The 13,932-nt window shown below is 44.8% G+C and overlaps 1 protein-coding gene across 2 annotated transcripts in view; it reads right to left on the reverse strand.

Annotated features, from left to right (window-relative positions):
* Positions 1 to 13,721, reverse strand: part of HTR2C (5-hydroxytryptamine (serotonin) receptor 2C, G protein-coupled) — a 37,749-nt gene extending 24,028 nt beyond the window's left edge. Inside the window, exon 1 of one of the 2 annotated variants that reach the window (XM_010015123.1) lies at positions 13,087 to 13,721. In XM_010015123.1, the coding sequence (XP_010013425.1) occupies positions 13,087 to 13,471 (385 nt within the window). In that variant the 5' untranslated portion in view covers positions 13,472 to 13,721. The remainder of the gene's footprint in view (positions 1 to 13,086) is intronic. The other variant, XM_010015122.1, reaches the window with a different exon arrangement.
* Positions 13,722 to 13,932: the final 211 nt, after the last annotated feature.

A 13,932-nucleotide genomic window follows, 5' to 3' on the forward strand; every position in this document is an offset into this window, starting at 1 on the left:
CACAAAACAAAAAAAAGCCCCCCCAGCCACTCCAGCCAATAAGTTGGCTTCATCACCCAACTTAAATGTCTCTGTCATAGGGAATATGCTTCCAGGGCTACAACCTTGCTGGCATCAGAGTGATGTGGTGGAATGGCTCCTATGACTGGAGGGTTGCAATGGAAGGATACAGGCTTTTCAGGAAGGACAGGCGAGGGAGAGGAGGGGTTATCACCCTCTTTGTCAATGACCAGCTGGAGTGCACAGAGCTCTGCCTGGTGGCGGATGAGGAGCAGACCAAGAGCTTATGGGTCAGGTTGGATGGGTCTTTAACCTGCCAGAGGGGAGATTAAGATGAGCTCTTGGGCAGAAGCTGTTCCCTGGGAGGGTGCTGAGGCGCTGGCACAGGGTGCCCAGAGAAGCTGTGGCTGCCCCATCCCTGGCAGTGTTCAAGGCCAGGTTGGACACAGGGGCTTGGAGCAACCTGCTCTAGTGGAAGGTGTCCCTGCCCGTGGTAGGGGTTGGAGCTGGATGAGCTTTAAGGTCGCTTCTAACACAAACCAGTCTGGGATTCTATCCTGTGATCTATCCACATGCAACAACAGACTTCCCGAGCCAATACAGGGCATAATTTCCAAACAGAACAAGGATGAGAGAGTTTTTCAATTACACATTAAATCAAGACAGAGTACAGAAATACAGCTGACCATCCTTGGAGTCCTTCTGCATTTCCTCTTACATTCTCCAATAGCTGCAGCTGCAGCCAGCACAGGAAAATGAGCCATATGTTAATCTTTACAACAGACTGCAAGTAGGACCATTCCTGGAAATTATAACTGCTTTTTGGCAAGAGCTGAGAAACACATGCTACCAACCAGTTCCTCATCCCAGTTTCACTCCGCTCCGCTGGGGTGAGTGAGAGGAAATAGCAAGTTCTCAGCATGAGATAAGACATCCTGGATATTTGGTGCGTCAAAGTGTAGCCAGATTTAGCTGCACACACTTTCCAGGAGGGGAAGGAAGGGCTTTTCTGTGTAAGAGGAATCAGAAATTAAAGGAATAACTGGTGGGGATGTTTGGGATGGACAGAATGAATAAAGCCATGAGATACACTCCTCTGTCACAACTCAGACCAGGCTGCTGTGGACACATCTCTGTTTTGAGGTCTAAATCAAGAAACTATGTCCCACTTCCCTAGGTTAACATCTGGGTAAAGATGAGGAGGAGCTGCTGCCCTCTCCCCTCTGCTGTTCCTTGTCATTTTCTATTTGTCTCTTTGGTTTTTTCCCCTTTCGTTCTTGTTTTATATTTTTCTTTAAAGATCACACCGGTTACAAAATTCAGTAGAAACAAATGCCAGCTCACACGCAGCTCCCTGCTCACCGAGCAGATGCTGCTCGAGCATCAGGCTGCCGTGCGCTTGGAGAGGCACGTTCTAACTGTGTCTTTCTCCAGATGGCCAACATGCTGGGAGAATGAGGGAGGCCCGAGCTGCTGGCACAGCTGAGCTCGGGTGAGCTGTGCAAAGGGGCACCTAGACTGGGACGAGCATCATATCTAAGATAAAGTCCCTGTGAGAAGCTATCTCAGGTAAATATCTATTGTACAAAGACATGGACTAACATGAACTCTATCCTGGTAAAATGTCTGCGGTTCTGCTAAAATCCTTTCCCTCAGTTTTAAATTGTAAGTTTAAGAATAGAGGATTAAACATCCCTAAGGAGGGCTCTGGGTGGCCACGTCTCACATGCCCCCAGCACCTGGAGGTGCTACTGTCCTTCCTTTCAGACGAGGCTAAATCTGTCTGCAGGAAGCACATGAGCTGTCTTCATTTTACTTGCTATCTCAGTGATCTGCCCAACACCTTTATAAAGCAGCAAATTTATTGCTGGAGCAGTTTATCATCATAGGGTCTTTCTTCCTCCATATCACAATTTTGCCTTTCTCATTATCTTGTATCAATTTCTGGTTTGCTACAAAGCATGGAAGTTTATATTTCTTTTCCACTAAACTCATAAAAGTTAATTACAATGAGGCAATGCACTTGCAAAGCTACGACTGGATCTAACAGGCTACTGTCATAAACAAAGATTCATGCATTTTAAGGCACAGTTAGCTTCACTGATCCAGAAGCAAATTGGGCGTGAGAAGATTGCACTGACAGCATTAAAACTGCTGCTACATTTAAACTGACAACCCCTGTAAAACAGAAATGTAACCGTACACACTCCAGGTTCTGGGGGCTTTACGCTCCTGAGAGCTTTAAAACCCATTGCACCTTCCAAACGTGTAGCAGGAGGATGAAATATAAAAATATAATTGGATCTAAATCTGTATTTGCATTAAATAACAGCATTTAAATGTGCACCATTCAAATTCCTTCCAATGAGTCATCGTTGAACAGAAAAGATTTATTTTGGATGGGCAATTCTCAATTACAGCGGGCAGGCAAAACATGCCTGTCCAATTTAGTGTCTGAAATATGACAAACAGCTCTCTGATCGGATGCAGCACACTTCCTATGGGTAAATTAGATAAATAGAAGGCTGTGCATTCAAGTAGTGTACATAGGAGTTAATCCACTGAAATCAACTGGAGTACTTCAACATTTCCCTTCGCCTCTCAGGAACCTGGGAGAAGGACTCGGAAGAAGGGGGAAGTTGGGCTCTGCTACATTTGTAGAGGCTGCGTCTAAGGAAATATCCTCACTGAGATGCCAGGGTGACATTTTACATGGTTTGTGTTTCCCTTGAACTCTTCCATTGTGTTTCCTAGGGCGAGACCACATCTCCAGCTCAGCTGTGGAGCTGGAAGTGGTGCAAAAGTCCTGCCTCTGCTCAGGTGTCCACTGAGGTTTTGTTATAGAAACCTGCTCTGCAACCTGCTCCCACTGACTACAACTCAGCCTCCTGCTTTATTTCAGATCACAGACTCCAATGATTTAGATGATGGGCACTTATGCCCTGGGGAGATTCGGGTCAGAGATAAGGCAGAAGCTCTTCCCTGGGAGGGTGCTGAGGTGCTGGCACAGAGAAGCTGTGGCTGCCCCATCCCTGGCAGTGTTCAAGGCCAGGTTGGACACAGGGGCTTGGAGCAACCTGCTCTAGTGGAAGGTGTCCCTGCCCGTGGCAGGGGTTGGAGCTGGAGGAGCTTTAAGGTCCCTTCCAACACAAACCAGGCTGGGATTCTATGAAATACTGACACATGTTCCCCTGGATAAAACTGCAAAGGGAAAGCAGTTTATTGGCTTTTGAAGGGAAGTTGCAAAGCCCATTTACTTCTTGCAGAGCAGAAAGGTACACAGAGGAGCTCTGCTTTTCTCACACCGCAGTGGTAGGATTTTTCTATTTAAAACTGCTTCTTGCAAGAAAGTCGAGGTTGGCAAAGAGAAGAATATTTGATTTTGTAACAAGGTGCTCAGATTTGTCACAGTTTTCTGTTGCTACATCTAGATCCTGGCCTCCGCATCCCAACAGGAGGCAGATAAAGGGAAGGAAACAAGTTCTGGCAGCTGTAAGATATGAGTAAGACATAACTGCAGCAGCTCAGTGTCTTACTAATAGTTGGTAGCAAACAACAGGACACAGCAAGTCTGAAACTTCTTTTCACTCCTGTATTCCTGTGGGATCAGGGAACTCCTTGGAATCTCATTGTGATTTCATTTTCCTGCTTGGATCATGTTGCTCAGGGAAATACTATTTCCTTCTCTAAGGCGAATTTGCTTTCCCTGCCTTTTGAAAAATCTTATTTTTTAACCAAAACCAATTAAACAAACAAAAAACACCCCTCAAAAGTCTCAACCAACCCAGAGAAGTTCATACCTTTCCCAGTAGGAAACAGAGCAAAAGAGAAGGGATCACCGGCCTCACAAAGTCAATGCAAAGGCAATCACAAGAAGCTTTTCGTCCCAAAACACATTAAGCACTGACATACACTTTAGGATCAGACTCTGCCCAGGCTGGTAGCACATTTGAGCGCTGAGCTGACTCACACTGTGCAGCATTAGGTCTCTTACCTATATGTACCATAAAGCTTTAACAGGAGTGGTTCATGCTTCGTGTGATGGTGCTGGAAGCTAATAAACAGCAATGCCGTAAAGGAGCTGCATTGCAGTGGCAGAAGGGATTCCTTTAGACTGCTTAGAGAGCAGCAAAACATCTGGGACCCTTCTAGATGAAGGATGCTGCCACAGTTATGCCAAGAGCTACAGTCATGACCAGGAAGAAGGAGTGTAAAGAGGGTTGGAGGAGGCAGAGAAGTGCTCTGGCAGATGTCCTGGCCTCTCCGAACTTGCTGCCAGTGTTCCCTTTTCCCGGCTTTAGCATGGTCAGGATCTCCTCTGACGTGTTTTGTAGAAAGCTGTTCCCTAGGTCTAACTGTAAACACAGGGGAACAATAAACCACACACCGTTATCTGCCTGCAGCCTGCTGCCACCGATCGGAACACTGGAGTCAGGAACACGTTTAGAAGATAAAATCCAGCGTGTTCTTTAGTATTCCTGGGGTTCAGTTTCTACATTTAGGAAAAAAAGAAAAATAAAAGAACTTCTCTTTTCTACTTTATGGATCACCTTTAATCTCAGAAAAAGCCTCTCAAACCCACAGGGCAAAGGATGAGTCTGCAGCATCCCTCACAACCTGTGAAGATCAGGGCCACAAGCACATTTCCTGCAAAAGGCCAGGATCAGCTCAGCCTGGCAGTGCTGTGACATGCTGAGACCATCAGATGCTGCACCCACAGCTTGCTCAGACCTGACACCCTCCACAACCCCCAGCCTCTGCTGTGCACCCCGAGTGCACACCCAGGGGCTCTGTTCAACCTCTCTGGAGGGGCGTTGTTTGATTAAATCCAACACAAGCTGATTCAAGGGATGTGCAATCGACGGATCTCTAGCAGCCAACAGCAAGCAGCCGTGCAACCTGCTCCACGACCAGCCCTCATGATGAAAGCTACCAGAAACAGAAGCTGTTGGAAGTGTTTGTGCTGTGTTCATCCATGCTGGAGTGAGCAGCCTGAGCTCCATAGGCAGAATATCCTCCCTGGCAGATCACAGGCTCTATTAACTCAAAGTAGCTGGTTGCTTCACAGCAAGAGGTTAGGAGGAGCAGAAAAGCATGTTTATGAGTGCGAAACATTTACTGTTTTCTCCTAAAGCTGGCATATTGACAAGAGCCTCTTGTCAATGGTAATGAACACAGGGAGGGTAATAAAGTAGGCTGCCTTCAGCCTACACCAAGAAGCAGGCTGAAGGCAGAGCTAGATGATATAGAGGCAGCTCAGAGTGGAGAAATAACAAGAAAGAGGCAGGTGGTTAAAAAAAAATTAGATAGCAAGAGTTCTGCCTCTGTATCCAACAGCATAAATTGGTCTTCAGAGTCCTAAAAGATGATGCTCCATAATGTGGATTATAGCTGAGCTCAAATTAGTCATAAGGGCCTGGCACAAAACTGCCAGGCTTTGCCAAGAGCAGGTGAGAAAGATGCCATTCAAGCTCTCTTTTAGGCTGGTGTTGATTTACTCTGGGGAAAATCCTCCCTGCAATAGCAACAGCAAACCCTTTGCTACAGCAGCCAGTGCTCAGCAGCACAGGAAGCAAGATCAGAGACCTAAGACAAGGGGTTCCCTGCTCTCCTGCTGGGAAAGAGAAAACATGTGCCATGTCCAAGCATACCTGACCGGTGCTAAAGTGACGGTCAGCAGCTTGTAGGGAACAGCTCATCTGTGAGCTGGTGCATCCTGGAAGCTCAGGTATCGCTGTCTTCATCGCTGCCAGGATGGATGCTCCAGAGAGCTGCTCGGTTCACAGCACACGCCTGCAGAGCGCAGACGGGACCAAGCCTCGGCACAGGATCTCCAAGGATGCAACTCAAATGGTACCCGTGGTGCACGACCAGCAGGCCCTGCCTGCTCCTCTCCTTCACAGTGTCCTGAAATATGTTCCTGGATGTCACATTACAGCAGGATAATGCTGCAAATCTACTAGCTGCTGTTGCCACAGAGTCCTGCTAAGGGACAGATTTATTCCAGGGAGGGGAAAAGAGCTTCAGCGCTTCCACACAGAAGACGTACAGTGGGTCCCATGGATTGTATTTGCTTTTTTGCAGGAAGAATTTACAATTCAAGCCAAGGTTTTACAAAAATCTGAATGTTCATGGGGCCAGTTCCTGTTATATTAAAAGTGACAAGCTTTCTAAATCTGTCCCTGCAGCTGCAGCACACACAAAAACCCGCTCAGTTACTGATAAAGGACATTGCCATCTGCCCAGAGAAGTGACAGCAGGTCAAATGCTGAACACTTGTAATTTAATCTACTGGAAGAAAGACTGATCCTGCAGATGTTAGGAGTGAACTACCTTTCAGATGAGCTAAGTACGCTCTGCAGCACTTCTTGTTCTACCCAACTTTAGGTTGAGAAACAGGTCAGAAGTCAAATCCAACTCAAAGTAATGCTTTAACATAATAAACCTCCTAATTGACAAAGAGTCTTTCTGCAGGCAGCAGACTTCCTTGGCTTGCTTCCCTGAATTTATACAGCTTATTTATAGATTGTTCCTTTCCTCACAAGCCTCACAACCAAAACCCATGCACCGTCTCAAAAGAGGAAACTCAGCAGAAAGAAAGCAAAGATAAGCTTCAACAGAAAACTTCTCCCTGTCTCACTCCTAGACCAGAACCTCACATCAGTGCGGTGTGTCTTGTGTTCCATGGCAGCAGCTCATCATGGAAGAGTGGGAGACAGCCCTTCTCCAATTTTATGGGCTGCCCATTTTCAATCTTTCTCTTAACCTGATGAGGACTAAAACTTCAAGAAGGTTTAGAAAGGAGCTTATGAAGAAACCACTTGAGTCAAATAAATGCTCCCAGACACCTGAAACAATCAGCACAGATGTTACAGGCACTATGTTATGGCATTGAAAGTATAACTAAGTTTAAGCACTGTGCCTCTCTACCAGGGGTAGCTGTGCCCACACGAACACCTTTTGTCACTTAACTGCATCATGGTTTGACATTATTTGTGCCTCCTCTTTATTCCTGGTCTACCCATTATTCTTCATTCTCTTCGGATTGCTGTGTGTGTGACCTCTTAGAGAGGAAGACAAATCAAATACCTCGAGTCGTGATCCTGCAAAGCTACTGCAGGACTGCCACGTGCCCTCCAGAATGTCTGGCAGCTTTTTCTATCAAATTGAGAAAAGTGAAAGACATAGAAAGAAAGAAGAGGCATTTATGCTAATTTCATATGAAGTACTTATCTCAATGGACAATATTGTACTAGAGGCATAAACAGCCTGCCTGTTGTGACAGTCCTGGGGATGGGGCTGCTCCTTGGATGAACAAGTGGAATTTCATCAGATAGACTGAAAAAAAGAACATGCAAATGACTGTATCCAGCTCCTACTGGTGCCATTCTGCAAATAGAAGATTTGATTTCTCATCTCTTCTAGCAAAGGAATGTGAAAACCTTGAGGAGATTTTCAGACAAGACATCAAGAAAAAGACACATCAAAATAATGAGAAACAACAACAAAAGGCTGGAGCAAGTTAAACTCCTGTGACAACTTCACAAAACAATTCTGCCTTAATAAGAGTAGCAAGAAGATGACTCTGAAGCACCGCGGAGCACTGTGGTCTTTATGTCAAAGTGCTCTGCACTGCTCAGATGATGCCACTTCCCCCACTAGTCTGGCTTCCAGTCTTTATTGTACAAAGTCCAACATTCAAAATTAAACCAACACATAAAACAAGCAAGATAAACCGCCAGAACTGAGCTATGGATAATCTCAGGTGAGAGCAGAAATGAAATCAAGAAGAAATTTACACATATGGAGCAAATCCAGCTTTCAGTATAATCATTAAAAGCTAAAGGCTCCTACTCAAAGTGTTTTGGAAGAGGTTGATGCTAATACAAGTGACCACATTTAATCACTTCCCAGGTGCATAGCATCACTCCCTCCTCCTGCCGGGTATTGTAACCCTCTCCAGTCCTGAGCTCCTGTGTTGACTTCAGCTCTTCAGCCTCTGACTCTCACCTGACTACCAGCTATGAGTTTTCCACCAGTGCAAGCTTTGTCACAGTAGGTAAACAGGCAATTGTTTATGTGGAGAAAATTTAGCAGCAGGATACTCAACATCTAAATTAAAGTGTTATTCTTCTGGAAAGAAGATGAGCAAGGATGTAGCATGGGTTTAGATTTCACAGAATTCTTCAGGTTAGCTGAAGTTCCAAGAAAGCAGCAAGGACTTCAAAAGAGAATGAGTGCTGCTGGCTGAGCACACAGCACAGCAGCCAGTGGCTGGGAGGAGATAACAAACTAACAGATGCTGCTGGGTATAAATTTCATTGCATATATCCCAGGTACAAGGTGCCATCGGAGAGAAGGAATCATAAATAAAACCCATCTCTGAGTTTATGACATTAGTCAGTCCAAGGTGTGTGCAGAAGAATAAGCTGTAATGGTTGCTCAGTACAAACAGAAAGGTCACACGTTTAAAATTAACATGCATGAAAAATCATTTCTGAAGAGCAGGCAGCTGCCATCTGGAGCTTGCTGCGGTCAAGATGCACCTAAGGCCATGACTTGGCAGGATTTCTGAAAGGACTGGCTGGATTTAGACACCTGAATTTCATCTACCGAAGTCCTGAACTGCACTGCTTCCCCCAGTGCAAACCTACCATGGCTGGCCCCTAAAAAGTCTACTGCAAGTGCTCAGCACACCTCTGTCACCACACAATAATGATGGTAATTATCTGTAACAACAATAATCTGGCTGTAAAGCTACTCCACCAGTTGGGGCTAAGGAATGCTGCGTCTAATATCAGCCTTCCTGGAAGCTGCATCAGGCCACCAGCAGTCCAGTGTGGTTTGAAACTCAAAGAGAAGAGAGAAACCTGGGCACTGAGTCGCAGATGAGTGTGCTGGCCGCTTGTTGGCCATACGAGAGCAACTTGTTAGCAGCTCTGAACCCAAGTCATTAGGACAAAGAAAGTTTAATACCTTCTGTGTTTTCCACTCACATCATCTGGTGAGATTCTCTTGCGTTCCTCCACTGGTCCTAGTAGACAAAGAGCAGCCCATCTCTTTCCTGCCCGTCCACACTATACAGTGCAAACCCACCACTGCTTGTCCCTAAAACGCTCCAAGGTGAGGAGAATCAACATGTGCTGTCAGAAGCTGTTACATGCAGAATACTCGATTCCCTCCCACACCAGTATTTTTAATTAATCAGAAGTTTCTCCACTGAGATTAAACAGCGTTAATTTCTTATTTACCCTCCTCAGTACATGCTTATTAACTAGCATACCGATTTGTTTAGTTCTTTAGGAACTGTATACCATGGAAAACATTCTGCGTTGTCAAATGCAACTCCTTGATTAGTCCAAGACATTTAAGAAAGACTAACTGAAGAACTGAAGAAGAATTTAAGAAAGACTGATGGAAGGTGGGACGTTCCACTGCCTGAGTGGAGACGCTTGAAGTCCACATAACACAGCAACTGGGACCATTCTGTGACCATCTGCACAGATCAAGGACACTTGTCCTACCTGACATTCTTGCCTCGGTCTTCACTGACACAAGCTCCAGCCACACTGCCCAAGTTGTGAAGGCAAAATTGGTGAAAAGTCCAGCATGATCCATTCTGCCATCCCTTCCTTTGTAATGAGATTCCTGAATTAACCAACAACATGATTTTTCCTTCTTTTAATTAAGCAAACCACTGAAAACAAGCAGGCTTTGTGGAGGGCGTCTATTCAATTTCCTGGTTATGCCTGAAGTGAAATCTACTTCATTTACCTCATTATCTAAAAAGTGAGGAAATGAACCTACTCTGCAATCTAGAATTTATCACTGGGGCTGAGAGAGCTCAGTGGAAACGTAACAGTAACTCCATCCCTCTTCTATTTATTAGATCTGTTTTTTAAAGGTTCCTTTGTAATTACAGAAATTAGAAGTGACTTCTACAGATCTCGGAGAGTTGTGCTGCATATTTCTCCATACAACATATTGCAGCTTTTGAAACAGACCAGTGTCATTATACGTAGACTATATAGAACACACAGGGTAAAATACACGACGGAACATTCACAGTTATATCTGCAAGCAGTAACATTCTCTCTGCTCAGTCCATGGCCATGAACCCAGGAAGTCACTCAGAGAAGTTCTGCTGATGTGTGACTATTTGCCCCATTAATCACTGATACTGGTTTGTGTGCTCCCATGTCAAACAGAACATAAAACCTACTAAAGCACTTGTATGCATTTGGGTTTCCTGACCTCTAGCTTTTAAAAGACCAAGATAAAGTCCACTGTCTTACTTGCCACTCTGGCATCCAGGGGGCTTGCAGGCTGCTGTAAGAACCACCATTCTTCCAAAACTATAGCTCAAATTAAGCCAAGAAACCCTTACACAAGAGGCCAGCCTTTGTGCTCAAAACCAATGTGTGCAGTGGTGCAGAGATGCTACACATGACACAGGATAAAACAGACTCAGGAATAAGTGATGGATCTCTGGAGGCTGTCAGTTATAATAACAGCATTTGCTAATGTTGTGACTCTGCCAAGAGCCTCTCCTGCTGCTGTCTCACGATGCTGTAAGAACTGGTCCACCAAGCTGAGTATAACATACAAGACACCTGCCTCCCCTCCTTGCCAAAGCTAGAAATAGTTGTAGTACTCTGAAAAGCTTGATGACTCCAGTACACGTGAAGCTGAGATAAACACTGCTGTAGTTGGTCCAAGTTGTATGTGGTGACCAACAAAGCAGGTTTAACCTGCTTTGCCTCTGTGCTCTCACACACATTTCATTGACATGAACCATCACGTGCTGAGATTGGTGATATGCCCTATTAGTCTTACATCCTAAATGATTTTTCTAGATGCTCAAAAAAAGTATCTGCACGTTATGGGGGATTTAAAGAGGAGCAATACCCTTGAAGCAATCTCAGTCTTTTTCCTTCGGTCCTCTCTCTGACTTAACCCACCAGTCCATGCTCTTTAGCTTCTGGGTATCAAAACAAGTGTTTATTTTCAAGATGAATTAGCAGCTCATCACTTCAGAGACGGGACAGACTTTCTACACTCCCTTTGGCAGCCGCCTTCTTGCTGCTGGGGTGGCATAGCCCTGGCTGATCACATCCACAATTAGTAGCTTAAATAATACAGAAGAGTGATCTCACAGGGGTCCCGTTCAAATCAGTCCAAAAGTTCCTCTGAGGTTCCATTTTCCCTAAATAGAGCTCTTTATCCTTCCCTCATAAAGCCTGAAGGCAACACTCCTGCTTTGGACCTGCCCAGCAAGGGCTACCGAGCCAGAACCCAGCATGGTTCCCATGAAATAGCAGCAGCTTTTCCCATTTCTGACAGTATTTCCACAAATTTTCCATGCCTGTTCTGGAATCATAACTTTTGGCACAAAAATAATAAATAAATACATAATAATAAAAAACCAAAACAAAAAGCCTCACAGCCACAAAAACCCCAACAACCCATTTAGTGTCACTGGCCTGCAGAGAAGTGTTGGGGCCATCAACAGCTAATACTGGTGCTCTGGTAGAAAAGAGGAGTAACTACAATTCCTTGTTCAAATTCAATTCAATGATATTTACTTGCTTCTAAAAATGCAGCATCCTTCACACCTTTAAACAACCTTAAAACCTCATTTTCTAGGCCAAACAGAAAATCCATTTCCATTAGTTTTCAAAGACTCTGGAAGTATGTACGTAGGAAGATCACTTCCATAAATTCACCTTTTTAGAGTCACTGGGTAGCCCAGAATTTATGTAAGTGCAGGTCAATCAAATCATTCCGTATTTATATGCTCCCTTTCAAGCTCCAGGGAACTGGAATAAAATGCTAAAAATGAAATACACATGTTGTAACACGCAGAAGATTTAGAGATGGAACTATTCTGACAGCCCAAAATAAAAGGCTTTATGCATCCAATCTCAATGGCTAGGTCTGTACCTAAATCACATATTGATTTAACTCACTGTACACAACTTAGATAAGTTTTGGAATGATGTATGCTTGATCAATGTGTTTTGGAAATGAATCTCTGTCTGACTTAATCATTTAGGCAAGAGAAGAAGTCACATAAATATCCCCATATTTTACTTTATAGGACAGCAAACCAATTTCTAATCAAATTTGTAAGTAAACAGAGTTATTTGTTTCCAAGAAATATCAATATTAAAATCCTTTTCAAAGAAAATTTGAAAACAGACTTCAAAAATGACTGTTATCAGTGAAACACACACATTTTATTGATACGCGAGTCTACAAACGTGATCATCAGAGACACAGGCAACTGCAAATACCCCTTTGTAATATGCAGGGATAGGAAGTTCCAGCACCATACTGAGAGAAGTCAGATTGGGAGACTTGGACAGATGAGAAAGCTGGATTTGTTTTGTATTTTACTCCTTTGAAGTGCTAACAGTGATCCTATACTTGAGTGCAGGAGCAATGCCCCGCGTGAGCATGAACACACCAACCCTACTATGTTAGGGGAGAAATAAATGCTTACACCTAGATATGCAGACCTCAAAGTGTTTTAAGACAGACAGGGATACAGGGGTATAGAAAGACAAAATGATGCCCTGAAAGACACAGGCAAGCTCACATATGAATGCCAAGAGTGATGGTTTTCATTTGAAAGCCAAATCTACCAGTGCAAATCTCCTTTCTTATCCACATTATTGCCCACATCCCACTGATATCAGTGGGAGCTCAAGGAGCTGGGCCAGTCACAAACACAATCCTCCTCAGCTATTCCCTAATCTCTTGTCCCCTGGCTAATTCTGGGGCTACCCAACCATGAGGTAAGAAACTGACTCACTGCTGCAGTTTCTCTGGGTGGCTCAGCAACAAAACACCTGATGCCGACACCAGTCACGGGTCATTCCTGGCAGCATCAAACAAGCTCTGCTGTCAAGAGAGCACTGCCCTCACCCAGCAGAGCATGACCCTCAGCACAGACCCACAGTCAAGTTCACACCGATACTTCCCAAGCTACCAGCGCATGAAAGTCTGGCCAAAGCAGACTGCTGCAGCCTCAAGGGATTCCCTCTGAACACATACAGTCAAACAAGGAGAGAAGCCACTTACCATACAGGACTGTAATGAGCGACACGGGCATGACCAGGATACCCACCAGCATGTCCGCCACTGCCAAGGACATCAGAAAGAAGTTTGTGGCATTCTGCAACTTCTTCTCCAAGGATACAGCCATAATTACCAATATGTTCCCCCCAATGGTGAGCAGGATGACAACCAAGATCAGGAGGGCTGGCCAGTTCTTCTCCCTCACAGACATCCGAGAGACTTCGCTCTTCTCAGAGGCATTAAGAGGATCAGATGTAGGCAAACTCTGATTGAGAGTCAAATTGCTGCTTAAGGACCAAGCCATGAGACCACCATGCAAACTAAAATCCACGGTTACAGACACTGTCGTTAAGCTGAGTAATATTCCAGGACTACTTAAAGTGCTCATTGTCTGGGAGGGTTTTTCTGTCTCTCAACAGTGCCTCAGAGGTGATCCCTTTTCCAAATTGTAGGTCCAAGGCAGACACTGAACTTCATAAAACCCGAGCCAGAAAATCGTATGATCTTCCATGGTGAGGCAACCCCAGAAGCTAGTGCAGAGCTCTTCTAGTTTCCTTGGGCACGGTAGATGACCAGTGACCAGCAGCCTCGAGGGAAAGGAGACTTTGCAATCTCCAGCTGGTTTCCAGGTCTACCATTCTGAAAAGGAAAGAGTATTCACTGAAATCACAGCACACACAACACCTTCTTCATATCCCCATGAACTCACATCCTTATTCCTTCCCTCCCTGCTGGCTAAGATGTTCTCCACACGGGAAGCAATTTATCTTATGGGTACAGACTATGCCCACAATTACTGGGGGAAAAGGGAGAGAATCACATCAGTGTGTTCTGGCTGGTTAAAAGCTG

This window comes from Nestor notabilis, unplaced genomic scaffold (genome assembly GCF_000696875.1).
Source record: "Nestor notabilis isolate BGI_N333 unplaced genomic scaffold, ASM69687v1 scaffold2915, whole genome shotgun sequence".
Taxonomy (NCBI): Eukaryota; Metazoa; Chordata; class Aves; order Psittaciformes; family Psittacidae; genus Nestor; species Nestor notabilis.